The sequence below is a fragment of the Xiphias gladius genome, chromosome 6, assembly GCF_016859285.1.
Source record: "Xiphias gladius isolate SHS-SW01 ecotype Sanya breed wild chromosome 6, ASM1685928v1, whole genome shotgun sequence".
In the NCBI taxonomy this organism is placed as follows: domain Eukaryota; kingdom Metazoa; phylum Chordata; class Actinopteri; order Istiophoriformes; family Xiphiidae; genus Xiphias; species Xiphias gladius.
This window is the reverse complement of record NC_053405.1, coordinates 22480732-22507923: the sequence shown is the minus strand read 5'-3', so window position 1 is coordinate 22507923 and position 27192 is coordinate 22480732. Positions and strand designations below refer to the sequence as shown.

The 27192-nt window shown below is 43.3% G+C and overlaps 1 protein-coding gene across 1 annotated transcript in view; it reads right to left on the bottom strand.

The window, feature by feature from the left end:
• Positions 1-2614: 2614 nt before the first annotated feature.
• dab1a (DAB adaptor protein 1a) overlaps positions 2615-27192 on the bottom strand; it is a 41142-nt gene continuing 16564 nt past the window's right edge. Inside the window, exons 4-15 of the mRNA XM_040128938.1 lie at positions 21626-21757; positions 17966-18085; positions 17468-17506; positions 16919-16981; positions 15328-15381; positions 7531-7593; positions 7311-7407; positions 6121-6432; positions 6026-6084; positions 5110-5305; positions 4858-5006; positions 2615-2806 (exon numbers count right to left, since the gene is read on the bottom strand). Coding sequence (XP_039984872.1) covers positions 2639-2806; positions 4858-5006; positions 5110-5305; positions 6026-6084; positions 6121-6432; positions 7311-7407; positions 7531-7593; positions 15328-15381; positions 16919-16981; positions 17468-17506; positions 17966-18085; positions 21626-21757 — 1452 coding nt within the window. The 3' untranslated portion in view covers positions 2615-2638. The remainder of the gene's footprint in view (positions 2807-4857; positions 5007-5109; positions 5306-6025; positions 6085-6120; positions 6433-7310; positions 7408-7530; positions 7594-15327; positions 15382-16918; positions 16982-17467; positions 17507-17965; positions 18086-21625; positions 21758-27192) is intronic.

Genomic DNA, 27192 nt, shown 5'->3' with positions numbered 1-27192 from the left:
AGACAAACATCAGCAATTTCAAACATTTTTTAGTTTTCTCTGTTAAAGCCTGGCTGTATCTGTACTGTGTGGCCTCTGCAGTTCATCTTAATGTTAGATACTTAAAAGGGAGGACCTGACTGTCTGATTCATTCTCTCAACTAATTGAACTGCAAGTATCACCAACTTGCAAGCCCTGACAAGTATAGATCCAGATCTGCAGAGGTATGCTAGTTCCTGTGCCTAACATAACCACCAGGTGGCAGTAGCACACTGCATTGGAGGAGATGTCCAGTCGTTTCTCCTAGCAGCCCATTCAGAGCTCTCACTGAAAAATTCACCCCTCAGTCTCGAAGCCTTTGTGTGTGTGTGTGTGTGTGTGTGTGTGTGTGTGTGTGTGTGTGTGTGTGTGTGTGTGTGCGCGCGCAAGTTATGGTTTCTGAGTCTGTCAATGTGTGTGCACATGCATATTCTCTCCCACTCCAGGCTGCCTCCAGGACCAGTATGAATCAGAGGTATAAACTAGCGCCTCGAAAGACCAGTTATGAGTCATCATGTCTGTATTTCTCTCCAACTGAGCAATAAGACAACAGTGGATGATGGAACACCCTGCAGTCACAGCACCAAGCCTGCTGCAGTCACTCACAATGGGCCCGTTATTATCGTACAAATAATTACAGCAAGCCAATCAGTCTGCCATGCAGACAACTTGATTGGAGACTTCTGACTGGCCTATTATATTCTGAAAGACTTCTCTCGCTTGGTGCAGAGAAGTGTGTTTAGAGTTTGGGGTCTAACAGCAGCTTCTACACAAGAATACAGCACCTAATATTCATATAATCTGATGAAACCGGACCAGGGGATATGAGCGGACTGTGGAGAAATTTCTGCTGACGTGAGAAAAGATGCTACATTCTCACAAGGCGATGTTATGAACTGACGTTACAGTCATGCAATCCTTTTCAGATACAGCAATTACTGCTGCTGCTGCTGAGTGCTGCCCTTCAGTTAAAATACCTGACGCGAAGGGAACAATTAATCACTAATTGAAAAAATAAGCAGAATATTTATCAATAATGAAAATAATGCCTAGTTGCAATCCTTTTAATTTGCAGCAATAAAGCAAAATTTGATTTATTCTATATCTGAATGAGCTCTCTTATGGGATAGAGCTGTATCTTGGAGAAAAAATAAGACAAACTTTTAGAAAAAGCTGGTCAATGCTCAAAACCACTTTAAAACCGGACCTATTGCATAATCTGCACCAATTTTCATCTGAACAGAAAACTGGGGCTAAGTTTGGGAGGGATGCTTGCTGAGGCATTGGGCTATGGGATACAGAGCTGTAACTGTAGGGTCGGCCAAGGCCAGACAGTCAGCAGAAAGTAGCTGCCAGCAGCCCTGAGAGAGCCGACAAAGAGGCTGACACACGCAGTGACAGCAAGCACACACTGCCCAGCTCCTTTACCAGGGCCGCTTCGGCTCCATCAACCCTGGCCGGGAGAGAGTGGAGGGACCGGCTACAGATATGAGTTTGGCCCAATGGCCAAAATATCTGGCTTGGCTGGTACATGTGTGGACATTTATGTACGTGCGTGAGTGGTAGGCCCTGGGCAGGGAGAGCAGTGTGAGATTGCTCAGTGAACTGTGGAAGCAGGCCATTTCACGGCTCAGACTCGGGAACGTTCGCTGGACATGATGAGATAACCCCAGAAAAAACACTTACACTCCCACTAGCCTGAACACATGTCTGTCAGAGCCACACAGTGGGAGGGGGAAGACAGGACAGGCGATCATGGCCAACAGCAAACACGTTTTGGCTCTAATATGAGCACAGGTGGTGACACTATCGATCACAGGTGTGCTTGTCTGGGGAATAACTGGGCCTATTGCACAGGTGTGTGCGTGCGTGTGTTTGGGAAGATGTCTAAAGTCGATGTGATTGAGCAAGTAAACACCATATGGGAGCGCCGTCATTGGACCAGGACCAAAGCAGTCCACCTACTACAGAGAAAAAAACTCGGTGCTTTTGGGCATAACACAGTCAGTCTGCAGCCAGAATCAACACTCAGTACTCCACAATCCGTCCTCCCACTTCAGGCCTGTATCCACCTGCTGCCCTGCGGCTTTCAGACAGTCTGAATATGAGGACGCTGGCCAACAGGGGAGAGAGGCTGCTCAGCCAGCCCTTCTCCTCTCCTGGAGTAGGGAAGGACTAGAAGGCTTCTTGGGCTTTAATTAATGCCAATTATGCTGGGGCAGTCATTAATCTTGGCACCCAAGTATTAGCTGATGAAAACAAAACCATTACATTTTTGCCTTTGTGAGTGCCAGCAGCTATCATTAAGGAGTCACAGTCAGAAATTGTGTGGGTGAGGACACTGGGTAGGGAGGCAGGGATCAAAACGGCTCTCTTCTTTGGTGTCTGTGTGTTTGCGAGTGTGTCCCCCCGTCTCTTTGAGTAGGAAAACTGCAGAACTGCATGTTGACATGTCTCTAAAAGACATTTCCAGTCAATGCAAGTTGTGTGAAACTTTTCCTCTAGGATGATGTACAAAAGTGTGAAAGCACATACATCATCACTTCTTAGTTTTTTATAGTAGCTGCTTGTCTTTATCATTTCAATCCTCTTACAATAATGCACACATTATAAGTCACATTACATCACAGAACATACATAATGCATAAAATGACAGCACACATCATCTTGATATTGAGAAGAACATCCAAGATCAGCATTGTGCATACAACTCCGGCAAATCCCAGAAGATGTCCTGTTCACCGAAGCACACGGTTTCTGATTGGCTGTCACACACTGTTGGCTTTCCTGGTGAGATGTGCGCTATTTAGGGAACTGGGAATTATGTAGGTACACGTCACAAAGAGAGGACACAATGAGGGCACAGAGCACTATGGCCAAAGTGATCATGCGTGATGAACTCGTCACAGATTGTGTCAAAAAGTCACACTTGCAATGCCATTTCATAATAAATAGGTACTTACACAACTCCGGGTGATGCTACAACAAAAACTGCCAACACACAAAATAAAATATTCATACATGCGCAATCATACATGACAAAGCATTCAAACCCAGTCAAACACATGCCTTCCTTTGTGCATGCCTGTCAGCAGGTGAAAGAGAAATTAAGTAGAACTGAAAATAAAATCAGAGACGCAACAGAAAACCAGCAAACGATGGAAAAGATGAATAAAGATGCAGCATACAGAGATTTCCACCAGATTGATATAAGAAGAACAGATAAGGGCAGGGAGGTGAAGGAGAAGGAATTAGTGGGGAGGAGGTGTTGATACCTACCCTGCCCTTCTGCTATCTAGCTCCCAGCCTCTGGACTGGCCTGGTCTGGGCTGGGCTCTGCTGTCTCACTGGGGCAGGGCGACCCAGAACTACACACCTGAAGAGGGTAAGAAGAAAGGGAGGAAGGAGAGGGAAGGGTTGGAGGAGATAGGTTGATGGAGGAGTATACGTCAAGGAAATCAGAGGGAGTGGAAAGTAGAAAGAGAAGAATAAATCTGAAAGAAGGATCGCAGGATCAGTGAAGACTAAAAGAGCAGACATAAACAGGAAGCAAAGAGAAAAGGTGTAAATACTCTGAAGGAGAAATAAGGACATTTGGAGCGAGAGACCACATCCCGGACATCCCGTCTTTTCATAAACACATTTGCAAATACACACGAACGTACATAAACAGACACACACATTCAAGCACTCACTTACAGTTGTCTATTATGAAAGCTTCTGTGGAGTTCATTCTATTGATCTGCTGCTTTTTTCCTAAAACACTTCCGCTTTTTACACCTTGTCCCGCAGAGAGTGGGAGGCTGTTTTTCTGCCTACACTTAATTTTTTCCTGTCTTTCTTTCTTTTTAACCTTTCTGCCTCACTCACTCACTCGCTCAGCGCCGCCACCAATGCACATTTCTCTGGGTTGTGTAAAGCTTCTGTGTGTTATTCAGGCCTGGTGACATTTTCAGCAGTGTGAACGTTCTCTATGTTTTTCAATAATAGTGGGATTGGAGGCATAAAACTAATGTTTCACGCCTGGAGAGTGGAGAGCAAAAAAGGAAGAAAGAGGCAATCATGAAAGAAACAAAAAAGCGAGAAACAGAAAGAAAAATGGCAGGCAAAGTACTAGAAAAGTCTTGTGTCTGAGAAGGTCACACATTCTGCAAGGACTTTGGTCAAAGGCAAAGGGAACATATCCTCCCACTGCTAAAAATCTCTATCTTTCCATCTTTCCTCACCTCAGATTGAGATGTTGCTGGTAAAATAAATATTAATTGCCGCTCGAAGAAGAACTGGGGCACTATTCCTCCTCGATCTCACCAGAGATGAGTCTGTCCATATAGAAATAGTGATGTATGGACGCTACCTGGCTGGTATTAATAACAGCTTAATGATGTCTCTGACAATTCCACCAGCTAATTTAACGCTGTGTTGACAATGCACACACACAAATAGACTGAACCACATACTTTTGCAAGCACGCTACTGCTCATGTTCACACAGTAATACACACTTCATGTGCACCTTCCCACATGCACCGATACAAACACAAAAACACTCACACACTAAGAGACACAACAGCATTAGCCCCCTAATCAGCCAGAGTGATTACCTGGCCCGCCAACACCACTACAAAGGCTATTTATCAGGAGATCGCAACATGCTGCACAGGTTATAGCAGCATAAGGAGTGAGTTATTAAAGGCACACACACTCGACTAACTCCTCAAACCTCTTCTCCCATCCTCACACACACACACACACACACACACACACACACACACACACACACACACACACACACACACACACACACACACATACACACACACGAGCAACACACACACTTACAGCATCTTCCTCTCCACTGCGACTAGGGCTCCCCTCTGCTTCCCCAAATGAGTCGTCTGTGGGGGGGTCTGTGGCGTCAGTGGGGGGGTCACTGACATGGGAGGCTGAGGACTTGGAGGGAGAGCTCTGCCTGGGAGCTGGGGTGGGTGCTGTTTGAGAGGACAAGCTGAGTTAGACGTAGCTACACACCAGATGGTGATTTGTTAAAAGACTAAGTGACGGTAGACAGACATGAACAGATAAAGTGCTTACGTGAGTTGGTGGATGGTGTTGTGGAGGTGACTGGTGTCAGATTCATCTGAGAAATGTCAAAGTCATCACAGTCGTCCGTGTCCTGTGCAGTGCCCACACGGCTGAAGTAAGTGCTGAATGCCTCTGACGTTCCTGCTAAATTGGGCTGATCAGCCTTCTTTGACGGCATGGCTGGAGGCTTCGCCAGCTGAAAATCCTGCAGGAGAAAAAAGTTAGTCAGGTCAACACTTTGACTCACTGCATGGGCATTCAAAATGTAACCTGTTCTGTATTATCTTTACTGGGAGACCCCATAGGTACGAATTTAAGGAAGATTACTTTATCAACGTGGCTAAAATCTGGGCTGTAGTGCGTCCATTCTCAAATATGTTTTTTCGATGGTCTTGATCTTGTCTCAGTTCTTATAACTTTTTGGACTTGTCTCAAACTCTGTCAACACCCATTACGGCATTTGGTCTCAAGCGTAATGGGTGAGACTATCAGCAGAAAAAACTCTAAATCTAGTTTGGTCTTGACCAAATTTCAGCCCCTCTCTTTCAGATTCTGAAGTACAGTAAGAATGCCAAGTTAAAGCGCTGACCATGTTTGTAATGTCCCCAGTTCATGACTGGTTAAGGAACTCAGTTCCTTATTGTTCCCTATCTCTCTCCCCTCATTGCCTGTCATTTCTCTACTGTTGGCTATCTAATTAAGGCACATGATGCCTTAAGAAACATGAAAAAATAAAAAATAATGACATGCTAAATATGGGTCTGAGTTCCTCTGATCGATGAAAAATAATTTGCAATTTGGCTGCTAATTTGCGATTTTTTCCTATTTGCATCATGACCACACTTTCTTAAAAAGACAATGTTGAATATTGTTGGTAGATATCATAATTCTGTTCTCATCAGAATCATTCATCAGCTCCCCCCACCTTGAAAATCTCCTTGCCCATCTTCTTCCCCCTCTCCCCGTGCTCCGGACTCGACGACGCTGAAGGGGAGGGTGCTGAAGCGCTGGCTCCAGCACCTGAATGGCTCTCGCCGGCTGGAGTCACAGTCGTGACGGGGGTGAGAGTCTGGAACATGGCAGCGGGAAGGGTGCCCACAGGCTGGGCAGGGAGGTAGGCTGTGGGGGGGAAGGCTCCAGCTGCCATGGCTGCCCACTGCTGCTGGGTGGCGGGGAAGATGTTTGCCTGCCCCCAGATGAGAGGTTGGCCACCAGGCAGCACCTGGGCTACCGGGCCTAGTGGAGACTGGACCCCAAAGGCCAGTGGTGTCTGAGCAGCAAACGCCTGCTGGGACCAGTGGCCGGGGGGTACTGCTCCCATTGTCACATAACCTGTGAGTGAAAGGTTAGAGATTAGAAAAAATACCGTAAAAGTGATGTTTTTGTACCATTTTAGGCATTATGTAACAGAGCAGAGAACAGAAACCGAAAGAGAAAGTGATTAAAATACCCACAATGCGTATGCTCAGCACTGCTTTTCTTCTACACACAAACACACACACACAGAAAATCACCCATTCATCACCAGAGAGTGCTGCCCTACTTCTGCCTGCAGCTACTGTGGTGTCTCTTAATGGTCATGGTGAACTCTCATAATTACCTCCACAATGAGGCAGAGCCATTATGAAAAGGCAGAGCTTAACACACAGTCATTAAAATCACTCAAAATTACACACTCGTTGTTCTCTTGTTTCTGGTCTCCAGTTGTTACCTACAGTAACAGAGAAAGCTGACGTTTAACCTTGACTGCCGTCCTACCCTGACATATGCAGGGGGAGGAGGAGATGAGACAAACAGCTGAGGAGGGACGTAAAGAAGGAGAACCACAGAAAGTATGAAGTATACACCACATTGAATTCCATAGGCCCTGTGCATACCGAGGAGTCTTCACTAAGATCATCAAGCCTGTTTTATTACTTTCCTCTGACCACCACAGTTGCCTCAGCAGCCACAGGTAAATCAGCAGCATCTGAGGCAGCAAGCAAATTATGCATTTTATATTCACCACAAAAGCAACACCACCTTTCCTCCTCTTTCCCCTCCCCTCATCTACATTCCAATTCTATTCCTTCCCTCTCTTATTTATCTCAACCCCACCTACTCCTCTCTTCGTCTATCTCTCCTCTGCCTCTGAATCTTCTGACTCTCCGGCTCCCCTCCATTTCTTTTTTCAGCGGTCTATTTTAGCAGAAATATGAAAAAGGTCCTACCTGAGGGCACAGACGCAGGGTTGAAGGGAGCAAACAGTTCCGTGGGAGGCTGCAGGCCCTGCGAGGGGTTGAGGGTGGTGGCTGGAGAGGCGGGGGTCTGCTCGGGTTGTGATTGGAGGTCAGGGTTAAGGTAAAACAAAAAGGAGACAGCTAAGTGGAAACGCTGTTAGGATTTTATAAGATGTAAATCACAGACTGTGTGTGTACGACAGCTACTCACCGATGGAGATGTAATGTCAGGAGGTGTGGACATGTCTCCAAAAATCTCTAATTGGTTGATATTCTGAGAATCAGAGAAAGTACACACTAGCAGTCAGGCACAATAACAGTACTGTTATAGTATATATGTTATCTGAAGCAGTTTCCCTTCCAGTGCAACATGCATCAAACACTGCATGCAAAACCACACTAGCTTCGTAAGTTGGAGATACCTACCTGAGCACTGTGGCAGCAACACCGAAGAGGTTACATAGGGGTGAGGAGAGATGTGATAATGAGATGAAATGATTGACCATGATGACATACCTACCAAGACTTATCACAATCTTTGTCATCTGCTCCAGTTATAGGTGCTTTCCAGCAGCTGGTTTAAATACCGTCTACCGCACCCCATTCAGCATTACTGTACCACTGTCTTCTTCGGGACAAGTCATTAATGTTTCCCTCTTGTAGAGGATGTGTTGTGTGCCTCAGAGGGAACAGCTATCAAAGACAGCACCCTTCCTATTTGATCTGAATTTGTTCTGTATCATTCTGTGTCCTTTCACAGTCTCTATATGATCCTTCTCTTTAGTATCTTCCCCCTTTTTGCACATTAATAATATCTTTAGGCCGGTGGCAAGTGAAGGAAACTATTTTTAGTTGATAAAGGAATTTAAGCCTTGAATACATGGTCAGAGATTTGCATAAATCATGAATGCGGATAATTTCTTTAGAGATAATGAATGTTCTTAGAATAGCTTCCCTCTTGTTCGCTCGCGAAGGTCAAACATAGACCACAAAGTTCTTTTTACATATATCAGAAAATGGATCTGTGAACATGGCGTTTTACAGTTATGGATCTGGAAGGGTATGCTAGGTTTTTTTTTTTTTTTACAAAGAGAGAACGGGGATAGGAAGCTGTCATATACGATCTATTGTTGCTGCAGAGTCTAGCGTAGCAGATAAACATCAACTCAACAAGACGATAAGCTTGATACCCAAGATACGCAAAATGGTGCATCCACAGGGACTGATAACATGATGTACAAGGGATTAAATTCACAAAACACATTTTAACAAACACTTTTCTTAACCTGAAATACATTAAATTTCTCGTAGTTGTTACTGAATGTACTCTGAGTCAATACCACAGAGGCTTTGCTAATGTTCTTCAAACAGAAACCACCGGCAAATGCCACTGGAGCGAGTGTTCAATTACAACAATTACAGACTTTCTGTCCACTTTTTGTTCACTTGACTCATTATTCTTCAGGTATATGGTAGTGGGGGGTGCGGGGTCAGGTTGTTATTATTATCAGAGCGTCATGAATGCATTATTTAATGTGCTATTAGCAGCTCAACTGGGCGAGTGGGTCTGCAGGCGGATAACCACTGCTGTCTGCTAACCCCCTACCCCCTCTAGGTACTCTGACAGGCACTTCGACCTTTATGTTCACTCTGACCTTAAAGGACCTCCGCTCCTACAGTTTTTCTCTCGACTATACCACTCGTCCTCCCTCCTTCACACACGTACAAAGGCAGGTGTGGACACGCGGGTGCACCCATACATATGGTACTTGACTCTACGCCTGTCGCAACCTGGTTACTACGGCAACAGCAAGGTTGCATGTTTTATTCATAAACGACAGGGGTCAAGTGTCGGGGTGACTTACAACTACAGAAGAAAAGTGGTGCAGTACAGATGAGGACCAGAGACAGGAGATCACCTGGGGACATGCCTAAAACACCAGTTTATGAGGGCTGATAGGTAACCTTTAAGACAATATGTTCACTGTTCAAAAATAATGAAAACCCTGAAAACAACAACCGTGTGTTTTGCTGTATGTTTGCATAGCTCCTTACCTTAGTCACAATATCCATGTCTAAGTCTATCAGATCTGCCATTGCCTGTTGCTTCTGCTGCTGTTGTTCAGTTTGTTCTTGTTGGAGGGGCTGATCATGATAATGATGATGCTGATGATGGTGGTGGGGGGTATTTTGATGTCCGTTCTGCAATTGCAACCCCAGTGTTAGATGGCAGGTGGGATGAAAATGTGCTCGCACACAAACCTATTAGCTGCTTTCCCATCACTCAGAGAGATGTTGAGACAGAAGGGAGTGAGGTGAAATGAGGGGAATTTACGAGGGGAATGAGATGGTCTGCAGGTGTTCTTGACATGACACACACGCGTACACACACACACACACACACACACACACACACACACACACACACACACACACACACACACACACACACACAGAGCAAGGTTCTTCTTTGTAGAACTGGAGACCAAGTGAAGGTTTAAAGAGGTTTAAAGATCATCCCTACCTTTAGTGTAAACTACAGCACTGAGCTGGGGTTTAAAGCCTCTTTATGTTTCTGTAAAGCCTGCTCCCCCTGTGTCAGGAACCACAATGTGAAACAAATGGAGATGCAGGCAGACACAGAATGAGGAGCTGGATTAAATAACTGCTGTATGCTATATGTGAGAGCAAATGGAGGGAGTATGTTGCATTATAGGACAGAACAGGCTTTCCCTCCTTGGTCTGTCCTTACTAGCTGGATCTCGATCCCAGTAACACTTATCACTTACATGATAAGGCTGTTTTATTATGATCAACAAATATCCATGATAAAAACAAAGCTGACAGTAAATTTATGCTACTAACAAGAATTATATAGCCAAATCTTCTCATGTATTATTCACCTATCCCTGACACATCCGCCTTTATGAGAAAACTTCCAACATCTTTTTCGCTGTAGCAGAATGAAGATGATGGTTTGTGCCAGACCTTTCTGCACTGCACTGGCGCTGAGACATAATGCCCAGATTGGTCTGACACAGCAAGAGTAGTTGGTGCACTACAATATTGCCGAGTACACTATTTTATTTAGATGAAAGCATGAAGTATGGCCATCATTAAGTGATAGTGAAGGACAATAACAGCTTGCCCACTCGTAATCAACTATGAAAATACTTTCCATTTTTTACTGGATTTTTTTTCCTCTGAAAATTTGAACTCATAATGTTTCATTTCAGTCTAGCTGATGAAACTCGCCTATCTGGATATTCTTGGGGAACATTTAAGTTTACCTGACAGTTAGATTGAAACACACAGTACCTACTGTCTTCCTCATTTAAGCTACACCGTGCTGCTGCCCTTTCCTCTCGCTTTCTTTCTTCACTCTCGCTCTTTGTCCATCCCTCTCTCTCGTGCCCTGCCAATTATCCCTCTGTGACCATTAAACGCTCTCGCCATTTCTTTGCGTGGCCCTTTATCTTTATCAGTACAGCCGCCGCCTATCAATTAGTCATCTCCAGGGAAACAGTAATTACCTGTGCACATGTGTTCTGCATACAATTAACGCAGCCCCTTTAATTAACGCCACCTTGCTAATCCCCTGCCGTGTGACAGATCACACTGGCACATGCCAAAAACACTGCCGAACTGTCACATGCAAACACAAACACACACACACACACACACACACACACACACACACACACACACACACACACACACACACACACACACACACACACACACACACACACACACACACACACACACACACACACACACACACACACACACACACACACACACACAGAGCAAGGTTCTTCTTTGTAGAACTGGAGACCAAGTGAAGGTTTAAAGAGGTTTAAAGATCATCCCTACCTTTAGTGTAAACTACAGCACTGAGCTGGGGTTTAAAGCCTCTTTATGTTTCTGTAAAGCCTGCTCCCCCTGTGTCAGGAACCACAATGTGAAACAAATGGAGATGCAGGCAGACACAGAATGAGGAGCTGGATTAAATAACTGCTGTATGCTATATGTGAGAGCAAATGGAGGGAGTATGTTGCATTATAGGACAGAACAGGCTTTCCCTCCTTGGTCTGTCCTTACTAGCTGGATCTCGATCCCAGTAACACTTATCACTTACATGATAAGGCTGTTTTATTATGATCAACAAATATCCATGATAAAAACAAAGCTGACAGTAAATTTATGCTACTAACAAGAATTATATAGCCAAATCTTCTCATGTATTATTCACCTATCCCTGACACATCCGCCTTTATGAGAAAACTTCCAACATCTTTTTCGCTGTAGCAGAATGAAGATGATGGTTTGTGCCAGACCTTTCTGCACTGCACTGGCGCTGAGACATAATGCCCAGATTGGTCTGACACAGCAAGAGTAGTTGGTGCACTACAATATTGCCGAGTACACTATTTTATTTAGATGAAAGCATGAAGTATGGCCATCATTAAGTGATAGTGAAGGACAATAACAGCTTGCCCACTCATAATCAACTCTGAAAATACTTTCCATTTTTTACTGGATTTTTTTTCCTCTGAAAATTTGAACTCATAATGTTTCATTTCAGTCTAGCTGATGAAACTCGCCTATCTGGATATTCTTGGGGAACATTTAAGTTTACCTGACAGTTAGATTGAAACACACAGTACCTACTGTCTTCCTCATTTAAGCTACACCGTGCTGCTGCCCTTTCCTCTCGCTTTCTTTCTTCACTCTCGCTCTTTGTCCATCCCTCTCTCTCGTGCCCTGCCAATTATCCCTCTGTGACCATTAAACGCTCTCGCCATTTCTTTGCGTGGCCCTTTATCTTTATCAGTACAGCCGCCGCCTATCAATTAGTCATCTCCAGGGAAACAGTAATTACCTGTGCACATGTGTTCTGCATACAATTAACGCAGCCCCTTTAATTAACGCCACCTTGCTGATCCCCTGCCGTGTGACAGATCACACTGGCACATGCCAAAAACACTGCCGAACTGTCACATGCAAACACAAACACACACACACACACACACACACACACACACACACACACACACACACACACACACACACACACACACACACACACACACACACACACACACACACACACACACACACAGACTCAAAACTCTGAACAAAACACAACCAGACTATGGGCATTCTTTTCTCTCTGTAACTCATTTGCCCAGTCAGTCACTCTTTCTCTCACTTTACTATCTCACACATACACTCTCAGGCATGAAAAACCACACTTATCATATCATATCATATCATATCATATCCACAGCTTGAGCAGAGATGATGTGTTTGGCTGGTTGGTAGTAATATGTTGACCTTAACATGTGTAAAGGTAGCATGGGCGTCAACACACTCCTAGTTCTTACGGGTTGTGTGCGTGTGTCTGTGTGTGCTTGTTTTATTGATTGGTCATCATTTAAGAAGTTGACAGAGTAAACAACAGAAGAGATTGCTGTAGACAGGAGGTCAAATTTCTGTCAGTGGTTTCATTTCATCTGAGGTGTAGTGTGTGTGCACACATCAGTGATCTCATCCAACGTTACTGTCCACTGTCAGTCCCTCTGCTGAGAAGACAATAAACCTCTCCTGCCAATGGAATAAACAGTATAATCCACCCTAAAGAACAACTGTCAGAAAACTGATGCTACCTGTGGTCACTTCCAAATCAGTAATCAGTAATGCACAGCAGGTTCTACTACAGCATTCACATCATGTTGGCAGAAAAGGAAGAATGAGAAAAATATCCAATTGTTAAAGGTGCTATATGTAAGTTTTTGCTATAGCTACATATCCATGGGTAGCATAAATAGCTGTTTACTTATCAAGAGCTTCAGCCATCATTGTGTTTAGAAGACAAGAGGTTAGAATACACGCTCTGGGCAGCGCTACTTCTTCATCCTCTCATGTTAGACCGAGGACAGACTTGATGCTACAATGACTCCCTATCGCAAACTAGTATTACAAGATGGGACCGGCAGGGGCTAACTTCAGTAAAAAAAAAAAAAAGAAGTTACAGAAATGCAAAGCAAAACAAGAGGTAACACTGGCTTTGCTTTCAGCTGCTGGAGACAGCACTTGGCGAGTAAAGGAACGTTGGCTATGTAGCGATAGCAAAATCGCTGCAAGCCCTGCAGTCACTCCATATAAAAAATTTTAAACGTTAAATGTGTGTATGGATCATTAATAGGTTAAACTATAACTTTAACTCATTGTGTAGGCTATAAATCTCATTTGTAATTAGGTCAATTGATTTTGTACTGCCAGTAACGGTAGCTTTGCAGTAACACCACACTGCAGTTCTTTCCAATAAATGTAAGGTATTGCAGTTGTCATCAGAAATTCCCAGTTTCTCCTTGACGAACATCAGGATGCTGCTCAACTTTACAATATGATTTGAATGCAACCTTTTGACATTTGAAGGAACAGACCTACTGTAACATCACAGAAAAATTCAACCCTTAGAGAGCAGCACAGCAGCAGTTTTCTGCCCTCTGTGAGTCTGGATTTATCTTCAAACTAAATTAAATTATCTTCAAATTCCAACACAAACTGTCTGCCATGAAAGAATTCCTAAATTTCTATGATGCAGGGTGAAATTTACTCCCTCTGATTGACTGGGAAGCTGAAAAGACTTGAACTAACTGTATTTAAACCAGAATGGACGACTCGTCCAATTGGTTGCACAACAACAGAGAAATATTGGATTTATTCACGTTCAGACACTGGCCAACACAAAAGCAATCCAAATAGCAGCATGTGTTGTGGGCTGGGTGAGGAGAGAACAGAAATACTATGGTGCCTGTAATCTTCTTACCAAAGCTGGGGATAAATATGGAGCCAGAAAACTGCAAGACTGATTCCTAGCCTACCAAAATTCATAGACTGGGATTCTGACTGCCAGTAGTGACGTGGGGGAGTCCAGTTTTAGCGGTTTAATGATAAAAGCCCCACTGCAGGGGGAATACACACAGAGCTGGTGGGCTCTGGCTGGACTGAGGGAATACTGATTTACAGAACAGTAACATGAAATGAAGTGTTGACACAGACACACAGGACAGCAGCCTGGTTATTGTGACTGTGAAGATTTTAGCAGATTAAATCAGGCAGCAATATAACTAGCAGCGTTATAGGCAGGTAAAGAGCAGCTGAGTTATAGTGCAGCCTGACAGTGGTCAAGGTCATCTTTCATTATAACCACTGGCAGTGTGAGCCAATAACGAGAGCTTAAAAATATACACACACACACACACACACACACACACACACACACACACACACACACACACACACACACACACACACACACACACACACACACACACACACACACACACACACACACACACACACACACAGTGAAATAGATTTCCCCTGCAAACACTCTCACTTATATGCATGAACAGGGTGAAAAACTGTTTAGCATCCTGAGGTATAAATTCAAAAACATGAGGCCATGCACATTTATGGTCAGCCGTATAATTTATATCCATTAAAAGAATGATATGACAGTGGAAAAATGTGTCTCAACACAATCTGGGATAAGGTCATGCAGGTTTTTACTGGATTCAGCACTGGCAAACCACAGCCTGGCATGCTTCATTGAGCAAACTGACAAGACAGACACATCCACACACATACAATATCCCATTTAACTGTAAGGAGCAGGCACCATGGAGCATGAGGAGAAGGGCACCAGCCGCCACAGCTACAGCACAAGCAGAAGAGTAGCACAGCACACTGCACAAGAGCACTGAGTCCCAGCAAACCTCTCAGGGAGAAATTAAAAACACACTGGATCACCGTGTGGGAGATATTCTAACAGATAGTGGAATCACTGCAAAATCAGAGCTTCACAAGACTCTAAAAGGAGAGGACACCAAAGGAAAAGGCTTTACACTCGAGTGTGACAGCTGAGAGGTTTGTCTGAGAGGGGGAGGCAGGCTGAGGGCGATGGTGGGACACGGGCAAACACACGGTCACTCACTGGGTGTCGCTTTGGGACGTCATAGACCCCTTCCTTCTGCTGACTGGTGGGAACCTACACATCGGCCAATAAAGTCAGACAACAGCCAAGAGAGTCTGTTACCTCTGGATTAATCAAGCGATGAAACAGTCTTTACACATCACTGTTACAGCACTGTGACAGACTGGATGCCAACACAAAACTCTGGAAACCTGGCTCCTCAGAAATCATATCAGTCACTAGCAGAGTGAGAATGTGTGTGTGTGTGTGTGTGTGTGTGTGTGTGTGTGTGTGTGTGTGTGTGTGTGTGTGTGTGTGTCTGTCTGTTTGTGTGTGTGTGCAGGGGTAATCAGAATTAAAATCTGTGGAGTGAGGATTCATCTACTAAACTAATCAGTAGACTATCGTCCTGCGGTGATGGTCCCACTTTCTCACTATCTCCCTAATAAAGAATGGAGAAGGCTGCTTATCACACCAACAGACATGTAATAACTCAGAATGTCACACACATGGAGACGTAATATCTCTATGTCACCCAGGCAGATAGATTTGACAGTGTGTGCAATGAGAAGAAACAATGAGCACTGATGCTGATATACTGTATATGAATCCTGGGATTCCTATGGTTTTATTTCTCCTAAAGTGATGCAAGGTCTGAAATAATCAGACTGTGTGCTAAATGAACAACACTATTGACGAAGAATGTGGATATCTGTCTGGCACAGCTTGTTCCATTCTTTCTCCTCCTCTTGATGCCTTATTTACTTCTTTCACATGTTTATTTCCAGAAGATGCCATCTTTATTCATACATTAGTTCCTCTGTGGCTGGAGGCTGGCTGAGGCTCACGTTTCTTACGCCTGATGTGTGTGTGTGTGTGTGTGTGTGTGTGTGTGTGTGTGTGTGTGTGTGTGTGTGTGTGTATGTGTATGTGTGTGTGTGTGTATGTGTGTGTCTGGCAGGCCACACACATGTTCGTATGTGTATCTTGTGTATGTGCATTTATGTGCTCTGTTTGAAACGTGCTAGAACTCTATTCTATTTTCAATCCATTTTATTTAAAGATCAAACGAGAGGCTGGTGATTAATCTTTCTTTCCCCCACTTTCTTTCATCTCCTCGGGAAAGAAGAAGGAGAGGAGGCGAGGAAAAGAGGAGGGGTCTGCCTTCCACCCAGGCCAGGAATAACCTCCACATCCCCTCCACACACACAGTACCCTCCCCCTCTTCATCCCTCGGAGGTCTACCCACGCCTCTGAGGAGTGCGCCCAGAGAAAGGCTTGTCTCCCTGGGGTAGCTAGCTTTGGCTGTCAAGGCCCTCTAGAGAGTGTTGACTAGTTGTTCGCCTCTGATTCTTACTGTCTTTTATTTCTTGTATCTACATTATTTATGCGTGAAAACAGAAGCCATTCAATTTATGAGCAGGCGAAAATATACGGAATCCCATTAAGGAAGGATGTAGCTGGTACCTATTGGCCAGCAAGTGAAAGATTAAATCCACTCTAAAGAGCTCCTTATTTTGTAGTTTAACTATAGTAGCTATAGTTTAACACTGACTACAAAATGATGACAACATAACTAGGACATAAGCAGACAAGACAAGCTTGCGAGTACCTGATAAATGCTCTCTTCTGATTGGTCACGGATGGGCTCATGTCCTGCCTCAAACACAATGTACTACAACGTCAGCAGCAGAGGGATGAGAGGAAAACAAGAAGCAGGAGAGAAATCGGAAGATAAAGAAATTGAGAGGAAGGTGGCGAAACTGCAGAGGTAATTAGTCAAACAGCATTGTCAATAGGTTCTCATTAAAAAGAAGCTGAAGAACAGGTCCCGGTGACACATAGTGGAGAATTTAAGCAGCAAAAATTCCCACAGCAGCTGCGAAAACTAATACATCTTTCAGGTAATCATGCACCCAAACTAGCAGACATGCACAAAGATGCACGGCTACAGAAACCCGAACACACAGATTTGAGCATCTCCTACTGTACTCCACATACACATCTGCAGACATCTGACCCTCCAAACTGCACGTATTGTGCTGTTACCACACTTTAAACAAACAGGAGCTGTCTCCCCACAGTGCACACAGAGAGGAGCAAGCTGACTGGCTAGAAATGAAGCAGGTGACAGCAGCAATGTGATTGGTCAGGAAGTTACCTGGTAGACCGGGTCCTCCAGATCCTCCTCCAGTATTGTCTGCAGATGAGCGGCGGCAGGAAAAAGAGGGAGAGATCAAACGGGGAGGAGAGAGGAGCAGGGGGGAGAAGACAGAAGAGAGGGAAGAGGCGGGGAGTTAAGCTGGTGGAGTGGAAAGAGTAGGCGGAAAGCACAGCAAGACATAGCAGCGTCCTAGCATTCATATAATCATTTGGCAGTCATCAGAGACAGGGAGACAGAGAGATAAAGAGAAATATACAGGAGACGTAGAGAAGACAGAACAGAGGAAGGTGAAATAAGCACAATGGGCAGATGATGCCACTGATGAAACCTAAAAGTGGGTGCTCTGCATGTCATTTACTTGCTTTGATGTTTTTTCAAGTCTTACTTGACTCGTCTGTCGAGAGTCTCTCGGATGAAGCTTATCATACTTATGGCACATGATTAAGGTAAGGGTAAAAAACAGAAAAAACAGTAACAGAGAGTTGTTAAGTGTACCTGGTAAACAGCCTGCTCGCACTGCTTGTCTTTCTGGGCCTTCTTCTCCATCTCCTCTCTCTGCTTTATCTCATAGATGAGCTGGAACAAGTCCCGCAGGTCCAGAATCACCGGCTCGGCCTAGGATCACAAGGACACATTATCCATCCACCCATTACCACAAACACGCAAGCAGGCTCATATTATACATACTCATGGCATCGTTCAGAACCGTATTGTAATGTATTGCAACAATGTCAGCTTACTCCATTGATGTGGTGATTAATGTCGACTGAATCTGCCATACCTCATGACAGATGATTAAGGCCATGGTTAAGCCAACATTAGCGCTGTAGCAAAAAACACTAACATGTCCTCATTCACTCTTATTTCGGTGAGACCACTCCACTGGTACAGCAGTGTTCTAAAAGCAGAGAGCTCCCGCAAAAAAGCTTAACCAGGCTCAGCGTTTGCCACTTCTTATCCCAAACACTGTTGCGTTGGTATATCAAATGCAAACAAGTGTGCCTTGTGATTGTCAAGACTGGGGACAAAATTATTGCCGCCATGATCATTTTTCAAAATTTTAAAATTCTGTGCTTTGTTTACAGACAATTTCAAACTATTACTCAAACTGGACTCCCCAGATCACATTTGATCTTCCAACCTGTGGTAATGTGCCCCAACAGCGCAGACCCTTGCTTTTTTAAATTTTTTAAATTCAGTGCTTTGTATGGCCCGGACAGCCGCTTAGGCAGGTTGAGTCAGAGATACCGGATGGGGTTGTTGACAGCTGATCATAGATTATGCCATTAGGCTGCAAAGTGAAAACAAAATGGCAGCACCAATGGGAACTGATTTTTCAGCAAACTTAATTTGACCATTTTGCCAGTTTGGCAGAATGTATAAAACATAAACATTGCAATTACCTGCAAAGACACAATCGGCACAACCACTACAGAATCTGTTCCCTCTTTAGACCTGGTTCAGACAGTGGCAGGAGCAGATACCTGCCTCACATCTTACCTTGTACCACCCTTTCCTTTCAGGGGAGCAAAAGTATCAACAACAAACCAGTTAGATGACTTACAACTTCTAGCTACTGTCACAGCACAACAGCAAAGAGTCTTATAGTGCAATGGTGTTACAGACCAAATCAATTATTGACTAGAGCTTTGCAAAGTGCATCCAGAGTTCACAGACTGAGCGCTGCCTTGCATAAAGTTGTTCTATTTTAGTGTCGTCTTTCTGCAACATGACGCACTGGGGTAAACGGTGGCTCCTGCTGAGCCAACAGTGAAACATACTGTCACTGTCAGACTCAGATCCTCTTTGCATTTGACAGTACATGCTCTAATCTCCATCTTTTCATGCTATCTCTCTTAACATTCTTTTTTGCTTCTTCTCTATCAAAACTTGTAGGTAAGAGAAGACAGAGAGAGTTGAGAAAAGCAGTGAATTTTAGAACTTTAGAGGCAAAAAACTTCAAGGATGATCTAGGAGGAATGGGCAGCTCATAGGACTATAAAGATGAGATAACCTCAGTTCAGCACTCTTGAATTAGATAACTAATTCAAAGCCCACGGCTACAGGGATGATTGATTTTAACAAAACATAGTGGTAAAGACTTTTAGTGCAAATACACAGTTCTATTTAAATCTGCACTGATCAGGATTTCTTTACCAAGATTGAATTCTGGGGTTGGTTATTGGAGCGATATCTCCAGGATGTTCCTGAAGTTGTTTCTAAGTATATTGAATTTACCTCAACCTGCCTCATCTTTATCAAATTCAATTAGTGACTTCTTATATTTCCTAATATGACTTTTGACAGCCTCCAGAGAATGTGCCCGTACATACTGTACAACTAGAGATGTATATATGATTACAGCAGTTTTCTGAAACAGTCAAAGTGAAACTTTTAAACTGGACAGACTAGACTGTACAGTATCTGTGACTTCTCTTCCTTTACTTAGAGTTGTTGAACCCTGGCGCCAAATGGCGAATTCACAAACAAGCATTTGTTCCTTGATTGACATCACTGATGATTTAGATCAGTTTGTTTTTTAGACATCTAAAAAAATGTTTTGGCTACTACACTAAACTAAACTGTATCCTAAGAAAAAGATTCAGTGGTATAATCGACATTTGGATAGTTAGCCATGGGAATAAAAGATGAGCCACTAAAAAAACAACATACAGTTTACCCACAAATGTACACAAAATGTGTTTTTATAAGTTCTAAAATGGATTAGGCTGAACTTTCCTATTAGCAGTGAAACATAACACTTGTTCCTAGACAGCAGTGAGTGTGCACTCTGTCCAGAGAACACAAAACTCAGCAGTGATGGCTAAACCATTTCCATTACATTATTTTTCATTTGTTGTTGCTCTTATGATTTGCTCAAGGTGGTGATGATCTAATAACTACATATGTCGTAAGTTCTTTAAAAATAGCTTTAAATTTCTTTAAAATTTTGATGTTCTGGACGAACAGTAAGTAGTCTTTAAACTCTCTGTAATCTTTCTACAAGTTGGATATAAGTTTACTTTTGTAACAAATAGACCTAGTCATATTAATTACAACTGTAACTTTTCTAAAAAGTTACAGCAAAGACTGTGATGAACTCAGACGATGTCTACAAAATCCCTTCTACTTGCTAAATAAAATATGTCTCTCTTGTGCTGAGACTTTGAGTTTAGTGGTAAGCCAATTACTTTCGATTGTACCCCTAAATTGGCCTTTTCTGAACAATCTTCAGTCTCAGTCTTCATGACGACCAATGCTTTGTTAATTCACATCAAAGTGGTTACTTTCCAATTACGGCCTCAGCCTCTGCAATAAGCTCCCTGCCTCCACCCCTCTCACTGTCAGCTCCACAGCAAATATTCTCCGTGCTGGTGATGGCTGGTTCAAATACTGAAAATGGGAGTAGAATTTAATCGTGACCTTTCCTCAGGCACACGGTAGGTAAATGACATCATAGTTGACTGATGAGAACCTAGATTTATGCTATGCTGTTAGGCAGGGTAGCATTTGGTGAGCAACAATTTTTTTTTGATTGTAAGTGGGGCTGGTGTATATGTTGAGTAAAGCCTGATGGGTGTGTGTGTGTGTGTGTGTGTGTGTGTGTGTGTGTGTGTGTGTGTGTGTGTGTGTGTGTGTGTGTGTGTGTGTGTGCCTGTGTGTATCTGCGTATAAGTCAAAGAGCCACAGTTCATGGCCCTAGGAGGATGGATATGTCATTAGATCTGGTAGCATACACTCAAACCCTCATCGACTCACTATGGGAAATCAATATGGCTCCAGAGCGAGCCAGCTGGATCCAGACCAAACAAGCCAGACACACAGACACAACAACAGCAACAACAATCACAACAGGTGCACAAGGGGTACTCAATATCATATAGAATATGTGGCTGCAGGACTGAAGATGAACCCCTTCCATACAAAGCTAGAGCTAGAGCTCTACAGAATAAACAGTTTTTTTGATGAACAGCACAAAGGGACATGAGCTGGTGTTCAAGGGTCCTTATCTAAATGTCAAGAGGTTCATGCTATTGATACAAGACCCTGATGAATCATACATTAACCTACACACAAAGGGTACATGGCAAAACCTGTACCAACACATGCTAAGCACTCAAATGAACACACACATCTTTACACACAGACACTGACCGACTGTGCCGTCTTGATAGCCACGAAGCGGTGGTTCCCTTCCTTCCCGCAGACGTAGCCAAAGGCTCGGTGGTCCGTGATGTCCTTGGCAATGTAGGAGATTTCATGGACTGCATGGTGGTGTTGGAGGACCTGAAGGAGAGAATGACACAGAATGCTTAATAAATCATGCAGACATAGTCAAGAAACTACAACAGAGCTCTTTTTCTTGAACGATTACAACTAAATTCTTGTGATATTGTTACTTTTATCTAGAAAAATTATGACTTAGTTCAAATAACATGCAACCTTTTTTCTCAATGTTGATTTTATTGATAAAATTTCAGAGTTTTTCTTCAACAGTGGGCCAATTCTCATAAGAAACAAATTTATTTAAAACAGGTAGTAAAATTAATAGGGATTCAAAAAGGACCTTGCATCTCTCCAAGTTTGATGCACTTAATATTTCCTTGCTACTAATTGAACTGTTTGCTTCTTCCTGTACCCTGTAAAGCACTTAATGAAAAGGATGTTTAGAAAATAGCACTTCATGAATTAATAAGATTAAATTAACTTTCAGGTGTAAAAAAACAAGCTGGTATCAAAAGGTTAGGGATATGAACAAACTCACTCATACACAAAGATACAAAATGCAACTGAAGAATTCACCGATAGCTTTACAATGTTCCAAAAACCTGTGGAAAGCTGAAAGAAAGATCTCCCTCAAGTGTACACACAGACACAAACACTCTCCCACAGAGACGCTGTATCTTATATTAAATTGTTTCTAGCTCCCCTGCCCTCTCTAATTTAGCCTGGATGGGAAGTGCCAAAGCGGCATTGCCCTTGGCAGATGGCACTGTTTTTCCTGAGGACAGAGGGGGGATCAGTGACAATCACAGCTTGGCAAACTGTCGACTTGATTGCTTCATCTGTGCCCTCACTCACAACGCACACAAACCCAATACACAATTTATTATGCAATGGCTCTCTGTTAAGTTACACTAAATGTCTGCTTTGTTGTTATTGTCTATGCCACCTGCATGCTTGAAGCATAGATACACAGTCAACAGAATGTCCCTTTAGCCCTTGAATGCATGCTAGGGGTTGGAGCACTATACATCAGAGGCTAAGCACACACATCTGCTTGCTTTGAAGCCATTACAGAAGTCAGACATAGCAGAGTATAGTGACACCAGTTTAACATGGGGGCACTGGCACACACACACACACACACACACACACACACACACACACACACACACACACACACACACACACACACACACACACACACACACACACAGAGACACACTGAGAGCCCCAGCAGAAATAGATAATCACTGTATGAGTTGAGTCTTCTAAATTTAATAATCAGAGTAATGATTATTATCATCACCTCTGATTGACCTGAAAATGAAAGCTATGGCAGTGCATGCACATGCACACACAGACAAAGAACGCACACAAACACACCCGCACACAGAGCTCATTTGCAGAGGTTATTGAATTATCTTTGGGTGGGTGGTGAGGTGACAAAGAGGGACTTTGATTCAAAGAGAGCAGAGAATGAGATGACTGCATAAATTCAATTGTATCTGTCTCATCATGGTAGCAAGTACAGCTCAGAGAATAGAAACAATTTACATATACAGATAGTCAGTACTTAGTTTGTCAGGCAAGGTATAAAGTAGCCATTTTCTGACATCAATTGCAGAAAATAAACCCCACAGGGATCTTGGTATGACTTGTGCCACTTTTTCAGAGGAACAGTCACATTGCAAAAATCCCATTCCAATTTCAAAGATGCTTTGTTTGGTTGACATCTGGGAATAGTGCATGTCTTTAGACACTGCCATCTTTCCGAAACAATCTTGTTACAGTATTGTTTGAAAATAATAAAACAGGTAGACTTACTATGAAGGGATGCACCTGTTCCTTCATGTGTGCTGTGTGAAACTGGTACTGGTGCTACTGCCTGTCTATGGCCACAACTCAATTTAAAAACAAAATCAATTTTATGATTTAAAAAAAAGAATTATTACTGCCAAAATCTATTTAGAGTAAAAATTTCATACAAAAATAATTTTCAGTGTACTCCAAAGGGTAACCATGCAATATCAATAATGAAAATGAATGTGACATGGACTTTGCACTTTCATGTTATAATGGCAAGCAATGTGCACCTTAAAGACAAAAAAAAAATCTAACTGGGCCTTTGCGTTTGGATTTTTCAAAATTGAACTTTGGACATTTAACTCAAATGAAATTCCAAAATCAATGTGATAAAATGATTGAATATTAGTAAGTATTAGACTTTCATAGCAGCACTCAAGAAACACTCTTCAACTTTCCAGTTTGGGTGATCACAAGGTACGTAGACTAATCTTTGTCTTCTAAAATTACTGGAACCGGCACAAACTTTTGCTGTAGTATTGCCTCCGCTTACAGGCTCTACTGTAAACACCAGTACTGAGCTGTTATTTGCACACGTAGAGTTGGTACAAATGATATTATTCCCCTCAGATCTCTATCTCTATGAGACATTTCTGCCAACAAGGCTGCAACTTACCGGTGCTTTTGTTGCAAACACATTCTAAATGTTTTTGTTGCATCGTTCTTGGTTAACCTTGGACATAATGGTCATATTAAATCCCAGGAGGGCGGTACTTGCTGGAGCCGACATGTCTGGCAGCATCGACTGTCAGATGCAGCTCGAAGTTGCCTAAATAGATGCACTCTCTGGTGAACTGTTTGCAAAAACAGGTGGGTGTATCAAATAAGTTGATGACTGTGTACTCTCTCTCTTCTCTTCTCTCCAGCACACTTGATATGCACTACACGGCCCTCTCTCACAATCTCACACACACACACGCGCAAACAGTGCCACGGTTTCTCTGAGGGACTGTGGGCAGCATGCCCTTCAGCAGTTGCTGGGCACTGAACCGAGATATTCCCCGTTACGTTGGGAGTGGGGAGGGAGGAGAAGCAGCAGGATACTGTCTCTCTCTCTCCTGCCCGCTCTGCACATCTCCTTCCTGGGGGGAAGACATCATCAGTGGGCCTGCAGAGGCTGTCCAGTCTCCAGCATATAGGACTAGACTGAGATTAGCTGTTAGCTTTGAGGCTTAATTAGTTCCTTGCAAGAGGTAGCACTGCCGCAGTTACTCATAGAGAGCTCTCTGCCAGTCATTAACACACACAGGCACATACACATAAGATGGACTGTACCTGTAAATAATGTTTAATAAATAACAGTTTGACACCAGGTTGGGCTAAAAAGTAACTAAAAGAGTGAGTAAAAGACAAACATACACAACATACACGTAATAAAATTATCAAATGCCCTGAAAACCTAATTTCTCAATCAACGTCCTACTGTGAGCAATGGGCTCCTACATAGACACATTTTCTAAACAGTTCTGTTTATGTCATGAGTTATATCTGTATTTTTGTTTTGGTCTGTGCTTTTTTTTTACTGGTTTTTATGTGGGCGGGGCTGAGCTGGAAAAGCGGATGTCATGTACTTGTGCACCGATCAGGATTTGGCAACATTTGACAGTTAGTGGGTTGTTTGCTCCTGTTGCCACCGCAACTGTCAATCAAGTCTGATCAACCACAACCACACAGTCCACATGAAGCAGAGCAGTGGATTTTTTTTGGTTTTTTACTCTCAATCAATAATACCTAAGAATGCTTTCTTACAAACTTAAACTTTAACTGTTGATGTGTGATGATTCTTGAATGTCTAAGGTTATAGAGAAATACTTAAGATTTGAGACTAGGTTTTGCTTCACTGAGAACTTCCCATTTGACGCAAGTAAAATCCGTTCCCTCAGACTTGACCCCTCAGTTCATCTCACTCTCTGACCTCAACCATCTTTCATTCCTCTGACCCCACCCTCCGATTAATACTGTAACCGGTATGGTCTTTGTTATATATATTTGATGAGATGCCAAGTTAAGTATGGAAGGGCCTGGCATTAGTACCAGTGTGTGCTGCACCTCTTCTCTTTCTTGTTTGCCTTGCTACAGCTGCATCTCTGTCTAGCCTCTATGAATACCATGCTTCAGGGTCTTTTCTAAATAGCTTTCCTCCATGTGTACTTTGTTAATAAAGGCTTTTCTGTTGGCTGAACTGGACTAATTTAATCTTTCTGATTTCATTCTCGGAGGGAGCAGCAGGCCGGTGAGTTTGACTCTTGTGAGTTCTTGGCCCAACGTGGTGCAGCGGGGCCCTGAGGAGACTAACAAAAAGGGTTGAGGAAGGTGGTGTGCACGTGTGTCTGTGTGCATGTATGTGTGCGTCTTGAGAGAGAGGCTGACAGAGAGAGAGACATGCTGGCCTGCCCTCTGCTAGATTAATGTCTCCCGTCTTCTTCTCCTCCATCTCAAGCACCACCTCCCTCCACCCTTCACGACCTTCCCTCCTTCAAGAGAGAGGCCATCCATCCATTTGTTCACCCATACATCCATCCGCCCATCTGGCTGACTGATGCACAGGAGGGGAATGAGACTGTCAAGATCCCTGAACCTCAGCAGAGTCATTCACTCTCTCTCCGTCTCCCTCTCAACCTCCCTAGCCATTGGGAGTGGTTGAAGGACTGATAGTAAGGACAGCATATCTCTATGGTTAATATTAATGTGCAAAGTCAGAGGACAAGGTCTCCCTGTCGAGAGCTTTAATTTGACATATGCTCACTGATTCTCCACCTATCCCTCTAATTCTGTTTCAGTCTGTCTCTGTCCCTCCCTTTCATCCTCTCTCTATCTGTCTTTTTCACATCCTTGTGTCCTCTCACCTTCTCTCTCTCTTGTCCTTTTCTTGTTCCTTCTCTTCTGTGCCTTCTCCGCTTCGCCTTGCTACCTCTGTATCTATCTCTTGGTCTTTCTTTTTATCCCTCTCTATCTTTCATTGCAGAGAGTTTGAAGCATCAAGAGGGAGAATGAGATGAAGAGAAAGGAGGGTTATAGAAAAAGAGGGATGAAGGACTGGACTTTTGAGGGATGAGTTTGGCTGCATTCAATATGGCTACCATGTGAGAGGCCACGGTTACTTGTGTCCTGCCTGTCTAATACCCTACACTTTTGGATTACTGCTGGGCGCACACTTACACACACATATACACATGCACACCGCGTCTCTGACATCCAGCTCCTGCTGAAGTGTAAATCTCAGGCTTACCACGTCAGCCACTAAAGCCAGTTGCCGGGCAGCGAGCTTCACATTGTATCTAAACAAGACTACATTCACAATCAGACCTATTGACAGCCAGACAGAACAGAGTGTGACAGACAGCTCATACTGCATATTGACGTGACATACAGAAACAGCAGCTGTATCACCTTTTTAAAAGAAGGCTGTTTTACTGCAGCTGCTAAAATAAATTTAACAAACTAACATTTTTAGAAAATTCTAGTAAGTGACAGTGAACGAACAGCACCAAGCACCTTAAATTTGATTTCTTTAAACGTTTCTTGGATTTAATTCGGGACTAATCTTACATTATTAACACAAAAAGAGGTTCAATGAGGTTTTCCTCCATCTAGAGCACAAAGTATCCTGGGGAATGTACTCACTATATTTC